Raw genomic sequence first — 27062 nt, 5'->3', positions numbered from 1 at the left:
CAAATCCGTTGTCAACGGAGCGCCACTGCTGACTATGTTTATGTAAGCAGAACGGTATTTTGAGGTTGTAAAATTTTATGTAATTCTACGGTACTTTTTTTCATAAATTGTATATTATAACAGTAATTCATACTTTATTTTACTGTTAATAATTAACTACATTCACTTATAACAATTAATCTACTTGAAATTACTAAATTTAATCAGCACAAATTATAGCAACGCAAAAATTTCGATCCTGACTTTTTTTCGATGGGCAAAGTGATCTGCCACAGACTAAATAATTCGAGAATGCATAGTAATTCTTCATTAGATGGGAAACTACAGTTAAAAAAATATATTTCACAGCTTGCATCTACACCCGCCAAGGTGCGCTGAATTTATTTTTACATAAACTGTAGCTTCAAGAGTTCGCTATAAAAAATGCAGCCAACGCGAAATTTAAGTTAGTACCAATTGTAAATTTTTATTATAATTACAAAAAATACTAAAATCTGAACAAAAACAGTTTCACTGTAAAAAAATTGCGCCAAGTCCACGTTCATAAGACTATTAAGAAAAAAAAATTTGTTTTTTTCTTTACAAAAAGTTATAAAATAAAAAAATAAAAAAATCCAAGTATCCGATATGATTGTTTATGATTTTCGGAAATTAAAAAAAAATTTTGTTGTAAATTTAAAAATTAAAAAAAAATTTTTGGAACGTACCTGGTGTGCGTCATTGTGTATTTCAATTTTTTTAAAGTCTAGTAAATAGATTTTACGAATTTTATTAAAAGTGAAATATTTTGCAACCACGCACACTAAATACGTTCCAAAATTTTTTTTTTAATTTTTAAATTTACAACAAAATTTTTTTTTAATTTCCGAAAATCTTATACAATCATATCGGTTACTTGGATTTTTTAATTTTTTTATTTTATATCTTTTTGTAAAGAAAAAAAAAATTTCTTTTTTCTTAATAGTCTTATGAACGTGGACTTGGCGCGATTTTTTTACAGTGAAACTGTTTTTGTTCAGATTTTACATTTCTTTCAAATTATTTTTACATATTAATAATTAAAATTTACAGTTAAAAAATATAAACCAAAATTTTCTATAAAAAAATCTCAATTTCATAAAAATAAAAAATATATATTCTATACAAAAATAAAAAATATCTACATCTTCATTTGTTTTCTTCTTTAACCTCTTCATAAGGAACAAGTATGTCTTTATGTTTCTTATGTCAAAGGCGGCCATATTGTATTCTTAGCCATTTCATCTTCGAGGGCCAAACATTTTTTTTTAGTCTTTCCATTACCTTGACAACAATTGTTCAATTTACCAGTTATCAAGTAATCAATTACAAAGTACTCAACCAGCAATGAAAAAATAAGATTAGCCGCACCATAAAGGACTAAGCTCATTCTGAACGACATATCTGGCGGCATCATCAGCTCAAACTGTTTCACTAGCCATTCAACCGGACAAAGAGCCAAATAAGTAGAAAACAGTGACAGTAAAATAAAAGACGCCAGTAGTCCATGATTGGTGAAGATACTTTTCCTATACGGGTGTCCTTTTGAAAAGGTAGCCGCAAGAATAATATACTGAATTGAACTGATGATAAAAATGGTATAATTTTCAAAACTAGAAACATCATCTTTGTCTTCAATCCCTTCAATATCAAACGGCTTGTACCAATCGTATTGTTTGAGACTCCAGAAGCTCAGCCATTGAAAGACAGTAACAATAATCATTTGCGTCATGATGCTGAATATTGACGCCATGCTGATTAAGCTAGTAGGAGGAGACTTGTTCACTAGCGGGCCGTTGTACGCAGCAGTTAGGGGTAAGAAAACCGCAAAAGTTGAAATGACAACTAAATCTATGTATAAGTACTCAATATCAGTCAGGTTTAAGTCCATCGAGTACAAAATCATGACCGAGACGAATTGAGTCAAAGAATATGTTGCCATGAATTTAAAAATCCCAAAAGAAGTGACCAAAGCAGCGCGACCTTCTCTAATCACAGACAGCAAGCAAGAAATGTTAGTCTCTTTGCTAGTGAACGGTGAAGCTACTGACGATTCCGTATCTGAAAGAGAAATTCCGATGTGAGCGGCTTTCAAAGCACCGCAGTCATTAGCTCCGTCGCCGACCATCGCCACGTAGTATCCAAGACCTTGCAATTCTTGGACCAGCTGTTGCTTTTGATCCGGAGACATCCGTGCAAAAATCTTCCCACGGGTAACAATCTTAGGAATCAGCTCCGGGTAGAACTGTTTGATGATTGCCCAAGCTTTTCCGTCAATTGCAAAGACATATTTATTGTCTGAAAGAGAAATATCGTCGGAAAGAGAGAGATCAATATTGACAAATAAATGATTCTCTGCTGAACCTGCCACAGATTTGTTCAATTTAGTCGTATTGGAAGCCACTGATGAAGATATTTTGTGATTGCTTCGTGTAAAATGCAAGCGAGGCTTCTCCTGGCCAATTTGTACGGCATTTACGGTGATGACTAGCACACTTGGGTCCACCATGTCACAATCGCGGGCTACAGATAGTGCTGTGAGTATATTATCACCAGTAACCATCACAGTTTTTATTGACGCGCAGTTTAGCGCTTTTATAACTGGAGCAGTTTCTTGCTTTAAACGATTTTCAAGGACTATAAAACCCAGAAAATAAAGATCGCTTTCACCGAATTCGCGATCTAGGCGCTGAATTTTGGTGTAAGTTAATTTATTAAGTGGCTTGTGCCCGATAGCGATCACGCGGTAGCCTTCAGAGGTGTATTCTTGAAGCACAGATGCAAAATCAGAAGGAATTGACTCCGGACGAGAGAGACTTTGAATTATTTCCGGGCTGCCTTTGCAGTAGAAATCAAAGTGCTTGGCACCGAGAGTGCGAGTAATGACACTCATCCGTTGCAAGCTTGATGCAAAAGGGAACCGTCTGACGATCCCGATTTGTAACCCTTGATCCTGAATTTTTAGCAAAGTTGAGTCTTTAGGGCGGACGACTGGAGGGTGTATCATCTGGAACTTGGTGTCATCTGGTACATTAGCTTCTTCAAAGCTCCAGTTGGTTGATTCGAACATTTTTAAGTCCAGAGGATCTCCAACCAATGATTCGTCGATTGTTGTTATTTCATGGCACGAAGCCATACCAAACAGCAATTTGGCTGGAGGTAAGGCGACTATCGACCTTACCGACTTGCCAAATTCGTTCCCTACCACCGGAACCACTCCCCACATGTCTAGACCGTCTTCAGTGAGCGTTCCTGTTTTGTCGAAGCAAATGCAGTCGACTGAACCGGAAACATTGATCGCTCTAGGACTAGTGCAGTAAATTTCCCGGTTTTTGAGCCGCTTTTGGGCAACCATCCGGCCTACTGTCATAGTAGCAGGAAGCGCTGGGGGAACCATGATTGTAATTAGATCCAGTGCTTCTAAAATGATATCCATAGCGGGTATTCCGTTGATTGCTTTGGTTACTGCAGTGTAAACAGCTCCTATTACGGCAATGCATGCGAAGATCCCGACAAACTTGTAAGAATCTTGTTCGAATTCGAAATCCACTGGCGGCGGGTACATTATTGAACGTACTAGTCCTCCTTTGCTGGTGGTGAATCCTGTGCGAGTCACTACCGCAAGAACTCTTTCTCCGCCAAAGTAACGGGCTTGGATAACTTTAGTTCCACAGAAGAGGGTATGGCGTGCGTGGTCTTTGACGTCGTAGATCAGCTCCGGGGATGATGAAATCGGAATTTTGGTCACTGGTACTGATTCTCCGGTTAGCATTGATTCGTTGAGAATGCAAGACCCGGTGAGAAGAACTGCGTCGCAAGGCATCAGACAACCGTGGTGAGGAATCACTAGGATGTCGCCTGGCGTCAACCGGTCCGATGGGATAGAATCGGTTTTTCCGGTTCTACGGTCGCGTAAAACTTCTGCTACGTCGGATAAGTTAACTGTTGAGTTCAGTCTCTGCTGATTCTGTAATTAGTAATTTGCTAGTTAGTTTTGGATCTGTTGATGTTAATATTAGAGTCAGGTGGGGTATGTGCATGCGCAAAATTTATAAATTACTCGAGAAGCTCTCAATGAACAATATCACTCTAATTTTTAAAAATCTTCAATTTTTGAACATTACTTTCCAAATTCTAACAATTTTTTCACACGGGCTCGTATTTAGAAACTTTCAAGTATATGGCATTGTTTAGGCAGGCAATTTACTAAATTTTATCCAATATCTTGTATAAAAAACAAATGAAATATTTATTTCAAATTTAACACAAATAGGAACAACGATCAAATAATTAACTGATCCATTAAGATTATAGAAATCTTAATAAGAAAAAAAAACATTATTTTGGCAACTGCGACTTGCAATTGAGTATTAAATAGTATCAACGATATATTCATAATGTGCCATGGATTTAAATTAACGGAATTAAAATAATTAAAAGTTTACAAATTACTCGAGAAGTTTTCAATCATAACAATATGATCTCTAATTTTTCAAAATCTTCAATTTTTGAACATTAGTTTTCAAATTCTAACAATTTTTTCACACAGTACTTTCGCAAATGCAAAAATAACTTTTTGATCCAAAGCTCCTCACAATTCGAAATCTATTATCATGAAAATAATAATATTAAAAGTGTATACCCACATATCAAACATAATACATACACGGAAAAAAGTAAACTGTAAAATTCACTCGGATTCCGGTTAATTTTTATGGTTTCAAACAGTAAAGCGGGCATCGGGGTGGCAAAAATATAAATATTACAGAACTTAATGTAGAAAGTATAAAAGCCACAATTTATAATTTAATATCCAAAATAAGTGATTAGTAGCTGTCACTATAGTAAATAACGACTCTTTCAACTTGAAAAATTACAGTTTCAAACAGTAAAAATTGCCATTTCAATGTATAGTCCATATTATGAGGAGAAGGGGAACTCAGATGAAAGAGAAGGGGGTCTCACCCTGGGAGAATTTAACATTTGAAACAATAAAAATTATACTTTTAAAATATACATTTTACCAGTCCAAGCAAGTCAATAATTACAGTTTGATTTTTAGCGTTGCGTTTAAAATTTACGATTTTACTTTGTAAATATTGACGTTGCGTATATTAGAAATTTACTAACTTTATTTTATACTTTTTACATATCATAAGATCATTTTTAGGTACGAAATGATAAATATCACAGTCTGAATTGTTAATTATTATACTTTAACATTTTAGACATTTACATAGCGAATATTACTGTTTGAAATAGTAATTTCTTCCATGTAAAGAGTAAATTGTAACGTTTAAATGATAAATATTATAAAGTGAACAGTAAAATCACGATTTTACTGTTTGAAATGGTAATTTTTAGCAGTTGATCATTATTTATTATAAATCGACTGTTATTTATTACAGTTTATTTTTTTCCGTGTAATATATAATATCCGCTGTTTAAATTATCATAAATTGGATAAAAGAACCCTAATTACGCATAATCATGTGGGGTAACTGTGCGCAGCGGGTAAGTGTGCGCAACCTCTTTATTTATCAATGCGGAAAGGGGAAGTTTGTGATATGTGTAGGCAAATTAATGGTTTGTTGGTGGAAAATTAGCTTATGCAAGGAAAATCCATATGGTATCATTCGTTTACTTAAAAAGTAAAATATTAAGAATCTTGTGGCGTAAAGGTAAAATTTACTGTCAAGGCAAAGATTGTCACACTGTACTAAGGACAGTAACTAAAGTAAATTAATTTCGTTTTCTGTTAATAATGTACTTGAGATTTTTATTTACCGTAGCATTTCAAGTTATGTTATGTCTCAATAAAGTTATCTAAGTATTATTAAAATCAGTCTGCTTAGGGCATTAAAAATCCACTTAGTTCCCTTAGTTGCGCAAATTTACCCCCACGAGTGCGCACACTACCCTTAGTACGGGGTAAGTGTGCGCAGTTTTAATCATTCGGATTACTCCCTTTTTTCGAACTGTTAAAATTTTAGATTTTATTTCTTAATTTAATTATTACCTTAATAAATATTCAGATCCATATTTTTATTTTCCCGATGCTTGTTTAATTTTGACACCAGTTTAAATGCTTAAGCGCACGCATTTGCTCCCCATGACTCATCATAAGCGAAAATTTCATTTACTTACTTGGCGGGTTTGGTGAACTGCCATTACAATTCCCATGAAAGATACAGTCATAATTGTTAGAGCGTAGTAGTAATAATTATCGGCGGTCCATAAGCAGAAACTTAATAATTGAAAGACATAAAACGGGCTCAGTGCTTCGAGACACAGTAAATGAAGAAAACTTTTCAAGAGGATTTTTATTTCATTATTCCCATAAATAGCGTTCCTGTAATTCAAAAATTTTATTATTAAAGAAAAAGTAGCAAAATTTTTGAAAAATACTTTTGTATGATAATTCAATAAAATACCTCATGAATTGATCTTGGAAGCTCAAGCCCGGCATTTGATGTAAAGTTGACGTGGGGACATCAATATCCAAGCCAGCAAGTTTTGAAAACTTTTCGTACTCAGGATCCCAAATATAAACAAGTTTCTTGCATATAAACATTGAGACAGAAGATACTTGCTTAAAGTGGCCACCGTGCAAATGTATTGATAACTTTAAATCGTCGGTGACGATTTTTACTCCAGTTGGATTTTCCATAACATCAATACCCATTTCTGTCCATGGATCATCGATTAATGTCTCACTATTTAGCGCATTTTTTCTGCAATTTATTCAAAATAAAATTAATAAATTATTTCGCACGATAATTTTAACGATTTTTTAAACAAATAAATTTTTGCTTTTAATTCAAAATATTCTCGATGCAATTTTATAAAATATATATTTTTAATAGTAAATTATTAACTATTATTAAATTATTAATTAATTATTTTTTTAATGGAAAAGAAACATAGTTATGCGTCGGCTGATTTTATGCACTGATAAAAAACTATCTTGATTTAAGAAAAATATTATTGATTCAAGAAAATTATTTTGAAGACAACTAATCGGAAAAAAGTAAACTGTAATATTCACTCGGATTCCGGTTAATTTTTATAGTTTCAAACAGTAAAGCGGACATCGGGGTGGCCAAAATATAAATATTACAGAACTTAATGTAAAAAGTATAAAAGCCACAATTTATAATTTAATATCCAAAATAAGTGATTAGTAGCTGTCACTATAGTAAATAACGACTCTTTCATCTTTAAAAATTACAGTTTCAAACAGTAAAAATTGCCATTTCAATATATAGTCCATATTATGAGAAGAAGGGGAACTCAGATGAAAGAGAAGGGGGTCTCACTCTGGGAGAATTTAACATTTGAAACAGTAAAAATTATACTTTTAAAATATATTTTATCAGTCCGAACAAGTCAATAATTACAGTTTGATTTTTAGCGTTGCGTTTAAAATTTACCGTTTTACTTTGTAAATATTGACGTTGCGTATATTAGAAATTTACTAACTTTATTTTATACTTTTTACATATCATAACATCATTTTTTAGGTACGAAATGATAAATATCAAAGTCTGAATTCTTAATTATTATACTTTAACATTTTAGACATTCACATAGCGAATATTATTGTTTAAAATAGTATTTTCTTCCATGTAAAGAGTAAATTGTAACGTTTAAATGATAAATATTATAAAGTGAACAGTAAAATCACGATTTTACTGTTTGAAATGGTAATTTTTAGCAGTTGATCATTACTTATTATAAATCGACTGTTATTTATTACAGTTTACTTTTTTCCGTGTAGTTGTCTTACTTCAAGAAATTCTTGTCTTCAATTCATGTTTCTTGGATTGAGAGATCTAATCTAATTCCTAATTTCTCAACTACCGTCTACGAACATTCATTTCTGATTTCATCGATACGCCTCTGGAGAGAATTACCAGCTGATGTCACCAATACACTTAGCATAGATACTTTCAAGACAAAAGCCTACAAATTCTTCCATGACCTTGAGCTTAAGGAGAACTTGAGTCTCGGCTTCACCGATGATGACTCAAATCATTAATAATTGGAGTGCTATAAACTATAAATTTAGATCTAAACCTAGTCTGATACCCACTTTAAAAACTTCTTGCCTTCTCTTCAGCTAAAACTGGAACTTTAAGAAATTTCTTGCTTATGTTTATTTCACCTTATATATTTCTTTTGATTGTAAAAAACTGATGATATTTCTTAAATCTTTTGATTGTTTTCACTATTTGTTAGCAAAATCTTAATATTGTTACAATATTTATTTAGAGACGTTTATACTCTTACATGTACTTTATATTCTTATATTTTTGTACTTTTGCCATTCGGCCATTGCCTTGGCATTCAAATTAAATAAATAAATAAATAATCACTTCGATCGATAACATTTTTACTTGGTTCAAGACTATATTATCTTCGATTGATACAAGTGAATTCTTCATTTAAAAACGATTCTCTTCAAAAAAGAATAATTTTATTTCATTTAAAGAATTATTGATTGTTGATTCAAGAACAAATTTTTTTATTTATAATGTTATAAGTTTAAGTCAGAAAAAATATTTGAAGTAAAAAAAATTTGTGTTTCTCTATATGCTGAAAAATATTTATCAATACAGAGAATAGCAAAAATACAAAAATTTATATGCTTAAAATAAGTAAAATAATATCTTAATTCAAGAGTCGTTTCATACTTGGAACAAGTCGGTAACGTCTTGAACCAATGTTACCGTCTATCTTAATCCAAGAGAAAGAAATTCTTGAGCGAAGTTTTATATATCTTATTTGAAAACAACCAAGTTCCTCGATTCAAGAATCAATTTCTTAAGTTAAGAGAATTGAACTACTTAAAACAAAAATGAGATTTTGAAGGAAAAATTGTTCTTGAATCAAGTCATTTTTTCTATCAGTGGCCATAAATTTGATAATAAAATTATATTTAAGTATTTTCAAATACTTACGACACTTCAGTGGCAGTTATCGTCTTAATTTTTTCAATATGAAATCGTGCATGCCTTCCTCGAAATCTTTCGACTATCAAAACAGATTCGGCTTCTTTGAGTGGACATTTTGAGTGGGTTGCCCGAATCATTAGACGGGGCATCCAATGAAAAATAAGACGAAGAAAACCACAAGTTGCTATTATAAAGAACCATGTTATCGCTGTACATACTTTGCTTTTACGATATCTGCAAAAAATTTGATTGTGTTAGTAATTTCAAAACTTATTATAAAAACTTGCATTTTAAAAATCAATAACTTCCTATTGTTAAAAATTATTAATTTTCAAAACGGGAAGTTAAAAAAAACAGATAGTATTTGTGAAGTAACAAAAAGTGCGGAGAAAAAATAATACTAAAAATTTTGCCGAGCAAATGATTATCAATTTAATCTTTATAAAAAAAAAAAAAGTTTGGAAAATCCAAAAGTTTACGCCTCATAATCTCATTTTTCACAATAAAATTGATTAAAATAAAATACGAAACACAAATTTATTTATTTAATAAATAAATTTTATAATCTCTGAAGCCTTAGAAGGTTTAACAATATATGTAATTTATTTTTAAATAAAAATTAAAAAGTGATCAACCACCGACTAAATTCAGTGAAGTTTTTTTTTTATCTAATTAAAAGTAAAATAATTGCTTTATTTAATTTAATTTAATAAAATTGTGCTAAATAAAATAATTAAATATTAAAAAAAAATCCAACTGTTCTTTAAGAAGAAATATTAAATTGCACATTTATAATTAAAAATTTTGTTGAAGAAATAATAAAAAAGTTTGGAAAATCAAAAAAAAAAACTTTTTGTGATACTTTTAAAATTAATAAATTATTTACACTACCTAATTTTGATAAAGATAAAAGAAGAATGAATTAAAATTAAATTTGTGATAATTTTTTTTCAGAGTTGTAAAAATAATATCATATTATTTGATTATGAGCAATTAACTTGGAAATATTTTCATCAATAAAAGTAAATTAGGTTAATTAAAGTAATTAATAACTTAGGAGAAAACTCCTTTTCTTGACATGTTGAAAGTAGAGCACTACCTCAACGCTTCGCTTATGAGACGTGCAAAAATCTAGCATAAAAATATTAAAACTTACCCATATATTTCCATTTCATCTTCGCTTCCTGGGTTGATATAATCCACTCCATTTTTACGCTTATGCAGTTCATCGTTTTTGAAATCTAAAATCAGAAATGTATAAATAGTGATTTTAATATAATTTGAAAAAAAAAATTTTTTTTTTCTACAGACAGTTTTTCTGTCATAAATGTTTAATTTTGTTGGTTTAACGTCCGAAAATTTATCATTTGATTTTCAACTTATTATGAACGAAGTTCATAATTGATTTTTAATGACTAAGTATTTTTCTTTACTTGGAATTGTAAAAGAAAAGAATGAAGCTTTATACCTGGGGGTATGTTAGTTAAGGTTGAGTCTTAATGAATTTTAATGTAGACATAAAGAAATTTAAGGTGCAAGACAAAAGTAGAAAATTTTAAATATTTAAAAGGAGGCGTTGAAAAGATACTTAAAGTGCAAATTTATCAGCTGTACGTGATTGTAACTTTTAAAAGATTTATTATTTTGTTAGAATAAATTGTTAAAGTTTTCTATTCTCTGATCTTAAATTATTTTATAACATAAAAAATATTTTTTTTGTAATTTAAAAATTTTTTTAATATTAAAAAATTTTTACAAAATCAAAAATTAAAGATGAAAATTTTTTGTAAAATAAATAATTTAGTATTTGAAAATTTAAATATTTTAATTAAAAATTAGGACCAAAAAAGATATTGTTATTTTTAATATAATGTATGAAATTGTTTTATATATATAAAAAAAAAAAAATGAATTTGTTGAAGGAAAAAAAAACTGAAAATTTTTCACTTACCGTTTGTAATGCTCATAACTTTTTAAAATTAACTATAAATATTCCACTTCACTAATTAAATTTAAAAAATCAACGCATGTTGAATAAATAAATAAAATCTTCAATTTAAATTTTTTTAAAGCCAAATTTTTAAATATTTTTATTTAATTAAAATAATAAAATATCGGAGCGACTTGTTAAATTTAAAAGCGTACTAACTCGAGAAGTATTCTCATGCGACTAATTAGAATTCAAGAGTCACTTCTGCCAAACGTAAATGAATATATCACTTACTATATATTAAATTTGAAATATAAGATATTCAAATTGTACAATTAGTGTTGTATTGAAATTTGAACTCTTGATAGAAGAAAGAATGGCTGATAAGTCCCATTAGGGAATACGTTTGTCGTTAACTTGAAGATAAAAATCAAAGCTTGTATAGTGTTGAAAAAAAAATTATTTTGCGTTCTTAAATATTTAAAAATATTTGCATAGAAATTTTATTCAATTTCTATAAGAAAAAAATTTTCTTTTTATTTATTATTTTAAAATAAATTATTCGTTAAAAAAAACTAAAATTTCTCTTTTAGAAAATGTAAAAAAAAAATTTTATTCTTCAGTGCTAGATTATTTTATAATTTACAGGAGTGGGGGAGGTAAATAAAGTACAAAAAAAATTAAACAAAAAAATTTATTTCAACAAGCTTTTAAATATTCAATAATTATTTTTTCAAAACTTATTCTAAATTGGCGGAAATGTTTTTAAAGGTATTTTATTTTGTCCTCAAAAAATAATTTTTAAATAGCAATTAAAAAATACAAATAATAAATTTTTCTTATTTAGATCTGGCAGTTTTTTTTATTAACAAAAATATGTTTACAGTATATATAATTATATGAGTAAATAATAAAAAAAAAATCTTCAAGTTTTTTCTATAGAAATAAAAAATTAATTTACTAAATTTACTAACTTTAATTTCAAATATTATTATAAGGCAGTTGTTATCATCATTAATTAAAATAAAGTATTTATTTTATTGATTTAATTTGATATCAGATAAATAATGTTAAAAAATAATAGATAAAAATTAGGTATCAGGACTCTTGATACCCCGACTAAATATCCCGGACAAAATATCCCCTAAATAAATATCACCGGACAAAATATCCCCGAGACTAAATATCACTGCGACAAAATATTTAAATATATAAATATTAATCTTTTTAAGATTAATAATGTCGAATAAACACACACAAAATTTATGATAAAAGGGTACAATACAGTAAAAAGCTTATAAGCTCATATATGAGTTGTATTTGTAATAATTTATTTTTATTTATTTATTTATTTATTTATCTAGTAAAGAATTCTATCGAGGTGTAAAGACACCTGTTTATAGAACCAGTACAAAAATACCAATTTTACAATATATATAATTTTTACAAAATTTTTGTCGATAATACAATGCAAAGAGATAATAAGTACAAAAGTAATAAATTTATATAGAAAGAAATACAAAATTATAGATAATTATCATAAAAAGAAATATCCAATCAAATACTCGCATTTTCCATTACATTTTTCAAGCATGTTAACCATTAAGGTTTCTTATCTAGTAACTTTTTTTTTAACAATTTTTTACTACAGACTATAGTTTTCATATCAGCAGGGAGTTTGTTATAATATTTAATTGCTACTTAATAAGCATTCTGAGTACTAATAGTTTTGTTTATTTTTGGTAGAACTAACAACTTAGATCTTGTATTTGTACATTTTTCATAGAATAGGCTTTTACATTCTTGATAGTAGTAAGTTAATGCATTTATTATAAATGAATTTCTAATTGTCAAGGGGATATTGTTGTAATTATTTTTACATAGCTTTTTAATTATTTTATGTTGAAGAGATGTGACAGGTTTAATTGAATTGTTATAGGCTCCTCCCCATGCAACAATGCCATAGTTTATTATGCTTTCAAACAGTCCATGATAAATAGTTTTTAAAATAGAAGAATTAAGTACCTGGCTAAGCTTGTAAAAAAATTAACTCATGATAATTTTTGTAATAGTCAACAAATGCTACTTGAAAATAATATTTAAAGTTTTTGTAGAGTCGTGCTACGAATATTTGTTGAAATGACATTAATAAGTGTTAGAATAAATTTAATAATTTTTAACTTCCCGCTAAGAAAATCGAAGATTTTCAAAAATCGGGAAGTTATTGTTTTCACCCCGTTTTTCGAAAATCGAGTTTTCATCAGATCTCGACGTTTTAAGGTCACAGGAAGCTTCCCTGACTATCCTCGCGAGGTTGTCATGGTGTCTGTATGTATGTTTTTTTTTTTTTTTTTTTTTTTTGTAGGGGGGGGAATCCTTTTTACGGATTCTAGGCATAGCTGTTTGGCCTGGATATGTGGCGACTCGACGCAGCGTCATACTAACTCGACACTAACGCCCCTACCCACTAAACCCTAAACCCCTTTCTCTTCTATCCTCTGATCCCCCATGGTACCGCCGTAAGGCATTTCTTCGCGGGGGGAGGAATTAGCTGCCGCTCTTCCTTCTGGTATGTATGTATGTGTGTGTGTGTGTGTGTGTGTGTGTGTGTGTGTGTGTGTGTGTGTGTGTGTGTGTGAAAGTATGTGAACCGCTTATAACTTTTGAACGGCTTGACCGATTTCATCGCGGTTGGTGCCATTCGAAAAGGCTTGACCAAACTTAGATTTTGAAAACTATTTGGACTGATTCAGATCAATAGATTTTGAGAAATCTTTAAAAAACTGAAAAAAAATTTTTTTTCAAATGTGGTTTTTTTGGAATAACTTTTAAACGGCTTAAAGGTTCAATTCCAAAAACTAATCAGCTCTTAACCTCAAAAAACCACGTCGATCGCCACCAGTCCGGTCAAAATCGGTTGATTCGTTCGAGAGATATCGTAAACGAAATAAAACCGAAAAAAGTGTTTTTTCGGAATAACTCCAAATTTCCTAGCGCGATCAATTCGAAATTTGAGATTCTTTGTGAGGCTTAAAAAACTGCGTCGAATGCTTCTAACCACGTAAAAATCGGTTTATTCATTCAAAAGTTATTGCGGTTTAAAAATTCAAAAAATAGTGTCTTATCAAATCTCTATCAGACTTTTGAGCTCGAAGAGCTTTAAAGCATAGGAAAGCAATCTCTTGGAGCTTGGAGAGCTGAAAATAACCCATAAATTGTATTTTTGAGCTCGAAGAGCTCAAAAACGTCATTGGTGCAATTTTAAGCGCCTAAGTATGGAATTAGCGGGAAGTTTCAGGGATGGCCTTCAGGGTGAACCGTTTTCCTAATTTTTTTTTCAAATTTATTGTTTTGAATTGTTTGATTGAAAAATTCAATTACTTAAGATATTTTGTCGGGGTATCAAAAATCATCGAACCAAAAATTATAAATTATTGTAAATAACTTTCAACTCAACATTAGACAAATATTCAAAAATATCTCTTACAAGATTTGCTTCCAGGTATAAATTACAAGAAAGATAACAAACAAATTTATTTAATTTAACCATCAATTCCGCTCTTTTCAAAACTTTTTTCAATCGAAAATTAATAATCCCTCTATACAACGGAAATACCAGTTTAATATAATTAAAATCAACTTGTTCATCATTGCGACTATTTTTAAACCAAATTCTAAGTTTTCTAGTAGACTCATTAATTGGTCTATGCAATAAGTCATAAAAAGTCAGCGTAGAAGTCAAAGATCCCTCTTTCAAAATTTTAACTTCTTCAAGACACTCATAATACAGTGAGTCATAATCTCTACTAAAATTTTTATTCTTGTCAGAAACATAAAACTCAGCAGCTAACAATTTTATGACATGTTCTTCAATCAATTCCACACAATCTAATCTGTGGTACTCCTCAAGATACTCAATAGTATAATTTATCGCTACTTTTCCATCTGAATCTTCTTTATTGACATCGAATCCTGCATTTAGCAAGCAATTAATAAAATTTTCATCATCACTTTTGAGAGCTAAATGTAAAAGCGTAGTTTTTTTTTTACTTTCCAAATCGTTAATTTTAATACAACTATAGCAAGAGTATCCTACATTAACGTGTAAAAAATAATTTAAGATACTAAGTTCATTTAATCCCGATTTATCCTTAAAAAAATTTTTCAAACTAGCGTTTTTACTTAATAAAAATTTAACAACTTCATTTTGTTGGAATTCAACGTCCAAATTTGAAGAAATATTTTCTTGACAAATCTCATCGAGATTAGCGCCGTTTTCAATTAGATACTCGGCTATTTCTTCGTTTTTTTTACACATTGCTAAACGTAATGAAGAAATCCCATGACTAATAACATTCAGATTAGCATTTTTATCTATCAAATCCTTAGCAATTCTATTACGAGCGTAAAAAATCGCAAGATTTAGTAGCGTTGTACCGCGCCAGACAGCATTTAAATCAGCGCCTTTTTCTATAATATATTCAGCAATTTCATTCCTTCCGAACAAAATACCGAGATGTAATGGAGTTATATCTCGCCAGAGACAATTTAAATTAGCACCTTTATCTATCAAATATTTAGCGATTTCAACTCTATTATTTATTATGGCTACTTGCAATGGTTTTACATCACACCAAGCTTCGTTTACCTCGCCGTATTTATCGATTAAATATTTAGCTAATTCGACGTGATTATTAAACAGAGCTGAGAGTAAAAATGTAACGTTACAAAATGCACTACTGTAATCAGTAGGAATTCCGTAGATAAGATATTGAATTATTTCTTCCCATTTTTTGCATGCAATTTGAATCAACGGTTCATTTTGAGAAAAAATTTCTGCATTGACACCCTTTACAAATAAATATTTAAAAAGTTGAATTCGTTTTTTAATTTGCGAATTACCTTGCAGTTTAATTAGAATACGGTCGATCAGTTTCCTTGCGAGATCAAACTCACATTCGTCGACAGCCCAATGGACTTCTTTATCGCAATCGGAAGATGAATTTTTATCGATATTTATCACGGATAATATCTCAAGAAACTCGATAAAATTCATAGATCTTGCTTTATCAACAACTGATCCTAATAATTCAGATTTTATACCAATATTCGCTCCTTTTTTTAGCAACATATACACTATTTCTTTATTTTTATTAACTACGGCATAATGTAACGGAGATGTGAAATTACGATTTCCAAAAATTCTATTTATAAAAGACGCTAATGAACATTGCAATTCACTATTAACATCCGCGTTATTGTTAATTAATATTTCGACTAATTCTTTAGAATTTTTTCTAGCCGCTATTTGCAACGGTGTCTCTTCAGTTTTCGGGCAGATATTGTTAAGATTGTAACCGAGACTAATCAGGCATTTTACCATTTCATATTTTCCAGAGTCAACCGCTTCATTAATTAAATTATAATTTGTTTTTTTGTGATCTTTAACATTTGCTCCCGCAGATATTAATAAGTTAGCAATATCGTAATATTCTAACGCGATCGCTAAAGCCAAAGCGGTTCCATCTTTTGTTCTAGCGTTAATGTCTACTTTTGGTATTAATTTTTTAACTAAATTATAATTGTTACAGTTAATAGCACAGTTAAGCACCGGTTCACAGTAATTTGAAGTTATATTTACGTTGTAATTTATTTCTAATAAATGTTCAATCAATTTGCAGTCTTTTGCTTTTATTGCGAGCTCTAAAACCAATGGATCTTTTATTGAATTAAGGTGTTTTCGTTGTAAATTTATCATTATTTCACCATCAGATATTGTTCGAGATTCATTTGATCTTTCTTCGAGCTGTATTGTGTTTTCTGGTGACATGTTCTTCAAGGATTAATTGCTAAAATTAAAACGTTAAATTAAACTTTATTTTAAAGATAATTTTACAAAATTTTATAATTTTTTTTGCTTGATTTAAGGAAATTTTATTATTGTTAATAATTTTAATTGAACATCAAAGTTAAAAGGGCGCATTGCTACAGGATCCATGCTAAAAAGGCACAAAAAAAAATTTGTTTTAAGGGGTTATATGGGTTTCACGGTTTCAAAAAATCGATTTTTTTTATTGTCTTATCAAATTCTACAACATCCCGAGTCGAAATTTAAGTCGTAGATTCAACGTTTTAAACGTTCAAATCGTAAATTCGACGTATTGAACGTTGAAAACGTAAGTTCAACGTATTGGACGTTGAAATCGTAATTTGAACGTATTGAACGTTGAAATAGTATATTACATACCTACACAGTAAAAAATTTTTCTTCATTGTGTAAAGTGTAAAAATTTTTGTGTAGAATATTACACTCTAGTGTGTAGAATTTTACATTCTCATGTGTTGCCCATACAAAGTTGCCGATGCTCAACAATTTCCGTTCATTGGCCAAGGCACGGCTACTAATGCTCGGCCAAGTATCGGCGTTTTGTATCGGCCTAGCCTCGGTAAACCATCGGCTTTAATGTTCGGCCAAGCATTGGCGATTTGTACTGGCCTAGTCTAGGTTAGCCATCGGCTACCGCACGATATTTATTATAATATAATGGTATGTGATTTGATTATCAGCCATTGCTTGGCCGATGCTCTGGCTAATTCTTTATTACACTTGAAAACAATTAATACGTATTAGTCATTACTATGTTGTATTATTGTTTTCAATTTTTTTCAATTTAACGTTTGACCAAATTATAAACTAATATGTATTAAAAATTAGTAAATCAATTTTTAAAAAATATCTTAAGAGATTTTCTTAGGAGAAAACACCAATTTAAATTATTAACAATGTTTTTTTTTTTTTTATAAATATTATATTGATCATTTTTTAGTTTTTGATATTTTTATTATTCAACAAGCTCGATTAGGATTAAATCAACATTGGTTTTCACTAAAACTAATTTAATAAATTAATGAATATTTTTTTGGAAGACTTTTTCGATAAATTTGTACATTACCTAATCAGTTAAAACTATTTCTTTTAGTATTAAAAAAAAAATATTTCAGCAAGAAGCTAATGATTTTTAATAAATGATTTATTTACTTATAAATAGATTTATGAATATAAATAAAAATATAAAAATATAAATATATAGATTTATTTACTAATAAATCAATTATTTTTAATTAATTTTGAACTTCTTGCTTAAAAAATGAAGTTTTAAAACTGGGAAGTTATTTTTTATTATTAAAATTCAGAAATTGTGCAATTATGAAATAAATAGAAAAATTCGTAACAACAATCAAGTTAACTCAATTATACTGAGAAAAATTGATCGTTGAACATTGAAATGATTAAACTAAGAACACTACACTCAGATCAGTTAGCAGCGCCCGTGACACCGCTCGAGACTTCCACGCAGACGGATCAGGTTCAAACCCCTCCACACCCGAATTTTTTCAGAATTAATTTCTATCAACCAGTAGTCCATCACCTCAGAATAATAATAATTCAAAAATAAACAACGAAAAAAAAATTTTTTTTTATTATTTTACCTAAAATTTTATTTTTTGCCTATGCTTGGCCGATGCTCGGCCAATGCTTGATTACTATGTTCGGCCGACGCTCAGTCGCCTATATCGGCTGGGTGTTACCATCCGATACTCGCCCAGTCTTGGCCCAACGATATTTCACGATACTCGGCCGATACTTAAAGATCGGTTACCAGTCTTGGCCCAGTATCGGGCCGATCTTCATTTTTTGTATGGGTGATTTAACACACTAGAATGTAGAATTAACATTAGTTTGTGTAAAAACAGTCAGTAACACAAAAATTTATGTTAAATTTGACGAAAATTTTTTTACTGTGTAGGCCAGTAAAATAAGAAAAGTCTCAGATCACATGTAATTGTTGGCCGAGGCGAAGCTGAGGTTGATAAACATGTGATCTGAGGCTTTCTTATTTACTGGCCAAGGTGTGTATACTATTTTTCTGCTCGACGTAGCCGGAATGTGGCAACTTTGTTTAGCGCAGCGGCCAGAAAGTTGCCACTTTCCGGCCGGAGGGCAGAAATTGTAATTTGAACGTATTGAACGTAAAAAATATAGATTCAACTGTTTTAAAAAAAATATATGATCCATAGTAAAAATTAAAAGTTACAAAAAAATGACATATACCAATGCGTAAAATTGTATATTATTTCTACATCTCTCACAGAAAATTCCTACCCAATTTGAAGCCTACAGAGCTATAGTTTAAAATCAGGAATTTTCCATTGTTAAAGCTCCCGCAATCTTTTTCGGGGTGAGATATCGTAAAATTCGTTTATGAATTATTTCTACATCACATATAAAAGATAGCTACCAAAATGGAAGTATGTAGCACCTATAACTTAGAAATTTAAAATTTTCATTGTTAACACCCACCCCCGCAGATCATATTGGAAGTAGGTTGTCATAAAATTCGCTCTTAGATCATTTCTACCTCACATATAACAGATTCTTACCAAATTTGGAACCTATAGGAGCTATAGTTTGGAAATTTAAAATTTTCATTGTTAACACCCATCCCCGCAATCTAGATTCGGAATAGGTTGTCATAAAATCCGCTCTTACATCATTTCTACCTCACGTATAGCAGATTCTTACCAAATTTAGAGCATATAAGAGCTACACCTTAGAAATTAAAAATTTTCATTGTTAACACCCACCCCCGCAACTCCCTGTGGCGTGAGCTATCGTAAAATTTGTTCATAAATTATTTTTACATCACTTAAGGTAGTACCCTCGCCAGAGTCGTTTTCTTAGGATTTTTTTTTAACTTCGGCAGATTAATATTCATATAATTCTGCGTCGATTGGCGCAATTTGAAAATTTTTGACCATTTAGTTTCAGAGATATTTAATTTCAAAGTTTGAGTTTTGAACGCTCTTTTACATTGCGGTATACGGGATATCGAAAAGTTTACCTACAAACATTTTTATATCTCAGAAACTTTTCTTAGGATTCTTTTAAAAAACTAGAGTAACATTAACTAACAACTAAACAATTTTTTAAAAATAATTTCATTGATAATTACCACACAGTTTCAGAGAGATTTATTAATAAGTAATGAAAAATTTACCAGACTTTAGCCGAGGAGGGGATACGTTAATAAAACTGTGGCAACAACGCAAGTTTTGTGAGCCGCGAAAAAAATATGAGACGCGCATGCGCTGAAAAATTTGAAAAGTTTAATTTACTTTAAGTGTAACATTATAGTTATTAATTTTATTTATTTAAAAAAAGTAACAATGATTATTTTATGAAAATAAGTATTCTTCTATATTTATCAAAATTCAAAAAGTTAATAAGTTGAATATAATAATATATATTAATCTTTCATAAGTTATAAAAATAATAGTCAAATGAAATAATAAAAAATACTAAAATTTAAAACTGTAAATACATCAACATAAAAAATTCAATTACTGATTTTTCTGAAAAAACAAAACAATATTGTCAATTATTTTTTTTCTATTTGTTATTTGCATATTTGCTAGTGATTTCTGTCGTTTTTCAAGGACTTTTTTTTATGAATCGTCCTTTATAAGTCAATTTTTCAGATATTGTAATTATATTTCCGAATAAATGTATGTAAATAAATAAATAAACGCATGTGTCAAAACAGAGGTTAATCTACAGTTAGTCCAAAACACTACAGTATAACCACTATAAAATATCTTAACGCTCACGCAGTGTTGCCAGACTTTTCAAACGATCAGTTTCTCGTTTGTGATTGGCTAAAATAAGTACATAAATAGCAAAAAGTTTTAGGCTTGTCAATAATGACTCTAAAGTATATGTACCATACACTCTAGCACAAACTTTTGACGACGGAAGTCGCGAGGGTACTACCTTAAAGAAGATTTCTACCAAATTTGAAGTCGATAGGAGCTATAGCTTGAAAATTTAAAATTTTCATTGTTAATACCCACCCCCGCAACCCACTGAGGGGTGGAATATCGTGAAATTCATTCATAAATTATTTTTCCATCACTTATAGAAAATCCCAACAGAAAATTCCACAAATAAAAAATTCGGACTAAGTATTTTCATTGAACAGATGGTAGAATTTCAACCAAAAAACTGAAATTCTCCTAACAGAATTATAAAAATAATTTTTATCGTACTTCCATTTGAAAGCAAGTGGTTATCTGAATAGTTTTGATATTACTTATTTTCACTCCTTATGGTTTGATTTACGCTCACAATACTTTGAATACGTTCAACTTACGTTTTTAACGTTCAATACGTTCAAATTACGATTTCAACGTTCAATACGTTCAAATTACGATTTCAACGTCCAATACGTTGAATTTACGATTTGAACGTTCAAAACGTTGAATCTACGACTTAAATTTCGACTCGGGATCTCTAGAATATTGTCCTAAAGTTTTAAATCGATTCGAATAATAGTTTCGAAGATACAGTTTTAAAAAGTTGCGCGCTCAAAGCACTTGTATTGTCACTCAAAACATTAAACGCGTTTTTCTCAAAACTACACGGAAAAAAGTAAACTGTAATATTCACTCGGATTCCGGTTAATTTTTATAGTTTCAAACAGGAAAGCGGACATCGGTATGTAAAAAATATAAATATTACAGAACTTAATGTAGAAAGTATAAAAGCCACAATTTATAATTTATTATCCAAAATAAGTGATTAGTAGCTGTCACTATAATAAATAACGACTCTGTCATCTTAAAAAATTACAGTTTCAAACAGTAAAAATTGCCATTTCAATATATAGTCCATATTATGAGAAGAAGGGGAACTCAGATGAAAGAGAAGGGGGTCTCACTCTGGGAGAATTTAACATTTGAAACAGTAAAAATTATACTTTTTTTGCCCTCCGGGCGGAAAGTGGCAACTTTCGTCCCGCTGCGCTAAACTAAGTTGCCACTTTCCGCCTTCGTCGGACAAAAAAATAGTATACACTCCTCGGGAAGTAAATAAGAAAGCCTCAGATCACATGTTTGTTGACCTCGGCTTCGCCTCGGCCAACAATTACATGTGATCTGAGACATTTCTTACTTTACTTCCCTAGGTGTGTAATATACTATTAAAATATACATTTTACCAGTCCAAGCAAGTCAATAATTACAGTTTGATTTTTAGCGTAGCGTTTAAAATTTACTATTTTACTTTGTAAATATTGACGTTGCTTATATTAGAAATTTACTAACCTTATTTTATACTTTTTACATATCATTACGATCATTTTTAGGTACGAAATGATAAATATCAAAGCCTGAATTCTTAATTATTATACTTTAACATTTTAGACGTTTGCATAGCGAATATTATTGTTTAAAATAGTATTTTCTTCCATGTAAAGAGTAAATTGTAAATATTACAATGTGAATAGTAAAATTACTATTTTACTGTTTGAAATGGTAATTTTTAGCAGTTGATCATTACTTATTATAAATCGACTGTTATTTATTACAGTTTACTTTTTTCCGTGTATGTTTTCAAAGACGGTTGTCAAGATTTCTCGAGAACCACTCAACAGATCTTGATGAAATTTTAGACAGCTCTTCAAGATATAATTTACAAGGTCTGGGACGAAGGTTTTTTTTTTTTTTTTTAATTACAACTATTTAAAAAAAAATGCCGCGAAATTTTGGCCAAATTTTTCATTTTTTTGTAAAAATCTCTGTCAAAAATGTAATTTTCATTTTTTTTTTTTTTTCGTCCAAGTCCTAGTTTGAAGTTTTAACTAGAGCACATATTTTTTTCTTCACTTCAAATGATCCTGCTAGGAGTTCTGCTGTCAACCCGGACGCATCTTTTTTCCGAGGGCTCGCCGAAAATGACGTCACAATGGCAGAGTTTTTAATATTTTTTTTTTGATTTCAGTAATCGCTTATTAAACATGTATCTTTAAGACAGTAAAAAGTATGAATAAAATATTTCATTTTTTATATTAAAAAAAAAAATTGTTGAAAATAGGTCATTTTTTCCCGGAGAAAACCCATGTAATCTCTTAAAACAATTGTTTATTTTCGCAGTTACTCAGTTTCTGATTATAAAATGCATGGTTAAATTTTTTTGTCTTACGACACTTTTTTGTTTCTCAAAATTCATTTAAAATTAAATAATAAAAAAAAAAAAAAACGGAAATTGTTGAAAAAAATTTTTTATAAAAATTATGAAAGAAAAATCAAAACTTACTGATTTTTTTTAATTATTGTCTTGGATAATTGGTACGCTTTAAGTCAGATTAAATTTTTGAAAAATCCAAAAATATTCATTTTTGAATTTTTCATATATTTTTCAGTTTTTATTTTAATTTTAATTTTGAAAGAGCGTGTAGTAAAAATACTGCACCATTTTTTGTTTAATTTTTTGGCTTTAGATGAGCATTTTAGTAAATTGTTTAGAAACAAAATTTATAGGCTCTTTTAACTTTGGGAAATCAATGTTTGATTTTTATACAATATTAAAGTTAGCAGTCACTTGAACATTTAAAAAAATTTGTTTTAACAATTAAATTTGTTCCGAAAAATTATTTTTAAAAAATTGCATCTTTAATTTTTTTAAAATTCTACGTGTCAATTTTTTTTTTTTTCATAATTAATTTTCAATATTTCTATGCGTAGAATGTCTACCAGGTGATTGGCGATAAAAAAAATTATGCGCCCTTTTACCTTTTGGCACGCGATATTTTAATAATAAAATTATTAATTTATGAGAACACGAATTTTTGAGGTTCTATTTTATTCACGTAATTAAAAAGAAATCAAACTATTTTTAGCCACTCTTCAAAATATCTACTCATTTTCTACACTGAAGAAAAAAAAATTAACTTGAATCAAGAGAAAAATTCTTAAACCAAAAAAAAATTTTTTAAAAATGTAATTGTCTTTAATCAAGACAAAAAAATTTCTTAATTTAAGAATTTTCCTACTCAAATCAAAAAGATTAAATTCTTAAAAATTATTTACTTGATTCAAGTTAATTTTTTTTTCTGTGTAGAAATGTTGAAATATTTTTTTCTGAGCATCAAAAGTATAAAAAATTTTTCTTTTTAATTTTTTATAGCTGAAATTAGTCAGAATTTTACTTGTACACAATTACTAATTTTAAAATAAAATAATAAAATCTTACCTGTGTTATAATTATAAATATTAGTTTTGAAGAATATTAACGAGTTTTGTTAATGTCACTTCTTTAAACACTTATTTTTCAAATGATTCTAAAATTTAAACAGCTTTAAGTGACTGAAAAGAAAATTTTTCAATTAAGTAGCTATTAAATCCATAAATTTAATAATTTTTTTATACAATATATAATATTTTCTTACGTGTTACTGTTCTGAAAGTCAGGAGTCTAGTGAATGAATCACCTTATCTTGCCTATACTCCTATAAAATGTGTTTTGTTTTGTTTTCAGTCCCGTCAACTTGTTCCAAATTTCACTCAAACAATATTATAAGTGAAGCTGATCCTTGATGTGTCATGAAAATTATATAATAGTTCAAATGAAGAACTTTTTTGGCTTTTATAAATAAAAATTTTTAAAAGATATAAAATAGATTTTCATATATATCTTCAATAATTTTTTAAAAATTATTTACATATCATATATAGTTACCATATATAGTATTTAAAAAAAAAGATGCAATTTTGTAATAATAAATTAATTTGTTTCAAATTTCAAACAATTTTATTTTTTAGCTGAAGAAATAAAAATTTTTCTTAGTTATTTTTTTGTTAAAAAAAAGTTTTATAGATTTGAGAAAAAAATAAATTTGGATAAAAATTCGCAAGTTGTCTATTTAAAATTGTTTTTTTTTTAATCTAGAAAATTTTTTTTTTAATAAGAAAGTTACTGTGAGAAATTTTTCATTTCTTCAGCTAACAAATAAAATTGTTTAAAATTTTAAACAAATTAATTTATTATTCATTATTATTACTCATTGCTTATTTTTTTTTTAATAAATTTTTTCTCTCCGAGTAGTAATAGAACAATGAACTTTGATTTGAAATGACGATAATAATAAAATCTCGGTCACATAGTAACATATAGGCTTGCAATATAACTCTCAGAAGTTGCTTTCCACATCCCATAACAATAAATCAAATTTTTTATTGCCCGTAGTAGCTTGCTAAATTTTTTAATTTTTAATAATCTTTGATTTTACCAAGCAATTATTTAAAAAAAAAATACTATTTCTTTGAAAAAATTACTCTTGGTAATTTTTCATAATGCCACTCTGAAAACTTTATAACTTTATAATTTTCAGAAAATAAATAAATTTTATGACTAATAAATGAATATTCATAGAATGTATCCGGTTATAAATAATCCGAACAAAAACAGTTTCACTGTAAAAAAAATCGCGCCAAGTCCACGTTCATAAGACTATTAAGAAAAAAAAAAATTTTTTTTTTCTTTACAAAAAGATATAAAATAGAAAAATTAAAAAATCCAAGTAACCGATATGATTGTATATGATTTTCGAAAATTAAAAAAAATTTTGTTGTAAATTTAAAAATTAAGAAAAAGATTTTGGAACGTATTTAGTGTGCGTGGTTGCAAAATATTTTACTTTTCATGAAATTCGTAAAATCTATTTACTAGGACTTTAAAAAAATTGAAATACACAATGACGCACACCAAGTACGTTCCAAAATTCCTCAAAGAGCTTAAAAAATAAGTGAATTGTTGAGCACTTAGGCATTGAATACAAAAATTATTGTTTATATAAATTTAACTGTAATAAAAGACCTGTCGATAATAGGGTCAATGGTATGTCAATAATCGGCTCTTTGAATTTTTTGCGCTGTCAATAATACATACATTCGACCCGTTGGTTTTAAGTTGATATAATAATTATTACATTTATTGCTATTAAAATTAATTAATTAAATTATATAAGTAAAAACAGTGATTAAGGTGTCCTATAAAAAAAAAGTTGACAATATTGATTTGAAACACGATAAAAAAATTCAAACATTCATGATCACTCTTATAGTGTCAATAATGGGCGCTTTTACCTTACAGTTTATTTGTTAAAAAAAATTCTATAAATTATCAGAAAAATTTTTTTCTTAAAAGATTATAGCAAATTTTTTTAGATAATTTTTTTTTTATTATTTATAAGAACACTCAAATTTTTTTTACGATAATTAAATGAAGAAATATTAATATTCGGGTATTTTGTTACGTAGCCATTATAATGAAGATTGTATTTAATTACAATTTTTACCTGAAGCAATGTATGAATCACCGACAATTACATTATTCTGTAATTCGATAGAGAATCCAGACAAAGCATTTTTAGCTGGTCTTGTTATTCATAAAGAATTTCCTCTGGAAAATAATCAGGAATCCATGATTTCAAAATTAGAAGTTATAAATGTGATATGTGGAGAGTTATTGATCAAAAGTGGAAAGAATTGTACCCAACTGCGCCTGAAGAATCAGAAGAATTCGGGCCCATTAAATAGTTATGTACTTCACGGTATTGTTCATACATTTTTTATGAAGAAATATAATAGGGTAATAGACCCCATTGCTGATACTTTCTTTGATTTTAGTACTTATTCAATTAATGAAATCATTCATTTCAATAATTAATATATTATTTTTAATCTTTAAGACTTCAAGATCAAAAAAATTTTTAATTTTTATTCCAAGTAGAATATTTTTTCATTGAAAGAAAAAGTGCCACTAATGAGGTCTTTTACCTTATATATTCATAAATTTTTTTATAAAGAAATAAAATAAAATGAATATATCTTACAAAAAATTTTAATGGACGGCAGTTATGAGTACATTGAATCGTGTATAAATATATTAATATATTAAACAATTAATAAATTTTTTGTTCTACAAATATTTTTGTAAATAAAAATTTTTATAAAAATTCATTCTTAAAACGTTAGTAAAGTTTTGTTCAATTTTAAAATTATGATATTTTCGCACCTATTCTAATTATTTTAATGATGATACTGAATTTAGCAGAAATCTAAAAATTTTTTTAGATTTTTATAAAAATTAAATGATCATAAAAAAAATTACCAAAAAAATTTTTTTTAATTTTAAATGCGAACTTTTTTTCTAATAATTTGTGTTATAAAATTTTAAAGAAATTAATTTTTATAAAAATTAAATTACTTTGAAAAAAAATTTTTAAAAGTAGAAATTTAAAAAAATTATGAGTGAATTT

The 27062-nt window shown here is 28.6% G+C and overlaps 2 protein-coding genes across 3 annotated transcripts; both read right to left on the bottom strand.

Annotated features, from left to right (window-relative positions):
* Positions 1-1172: 1172 nt before the first annotated feature.
* LOC123270030 (polyamine-transporting ATPase 13A3-like) lies at positions 1173-24518 on the bottom strand. Of its 2 annotated transcripts, XM_044735967.1 has the most exons (8): positions 24482-24518; positions 24192-24334; positions 23996-24108; positions 10132-10216; positions 8982-9209; positions 6453-6752; positions 6166-6370; positions 1173-3985 (listed from the first exon to the last, which is right to left on the bottom strand). In XM_044735967.1, the coding sequence occupies exons 4-8, from the start codon at positions 10143-10145 to the stop codon at positions 1223-1225; spliced, it is 3510 nt and encodes a 1169-aa protein (XP_044591902.1). In that variant the 5' UTR covers positions 10146-10216; positions 23996-24108; positions 24192-24334; positions 24482-24518; the 3' UTR covers positions 1173-1222. The 2 variants fall into 2 exon arrangements, with proteins under 2 accessions (XP_044591902.1, XP_044591901.1); XM_044735966.1 differs by lacking the exons at positions 23996-24108; positions 24192-24334; positions 24482-24518 and adding an exon at positions 10927-10964.
* Positions 14330-16735, bottom strand: LOC123270850 (ankyrin-3-like). The gene is made up of 2 exons (XM_044736995.1): positions 15088-16735; positions 14330-14997 (listed from the first exon to the last, which is right to left on the bottom strand). Exons 1-2 carry the CDS (start codon positions 16733-16735, stop codon positions 14330-14332), a joined length of 2316 nt encoding a protein of 771 aa, XP_044592930.1.
* Positions 24519-27062: the final 2544 nt, after the last annotated feature.

Source organism: Cotesia glomerata, linkage group LG8 (assembly GCF_020080835.1).
Source record: "Cotesia glomerata isolate CgM1 linkage group LG8, MPM_Cglom_v2.3, whole genome shotgun sequence".
Taxonomy (NCBI): domain Eukaryota; kingdom Metazoa; phylum Arthropoda; class Insecta; order Hymenoptera; family Braconidae; genus Cotesia; species Cotesia glomerata.
Note: the sequence above shows the minus strand (reverse complement) of the source record. Positions and strands in the feature narration are given on the sequence as shown.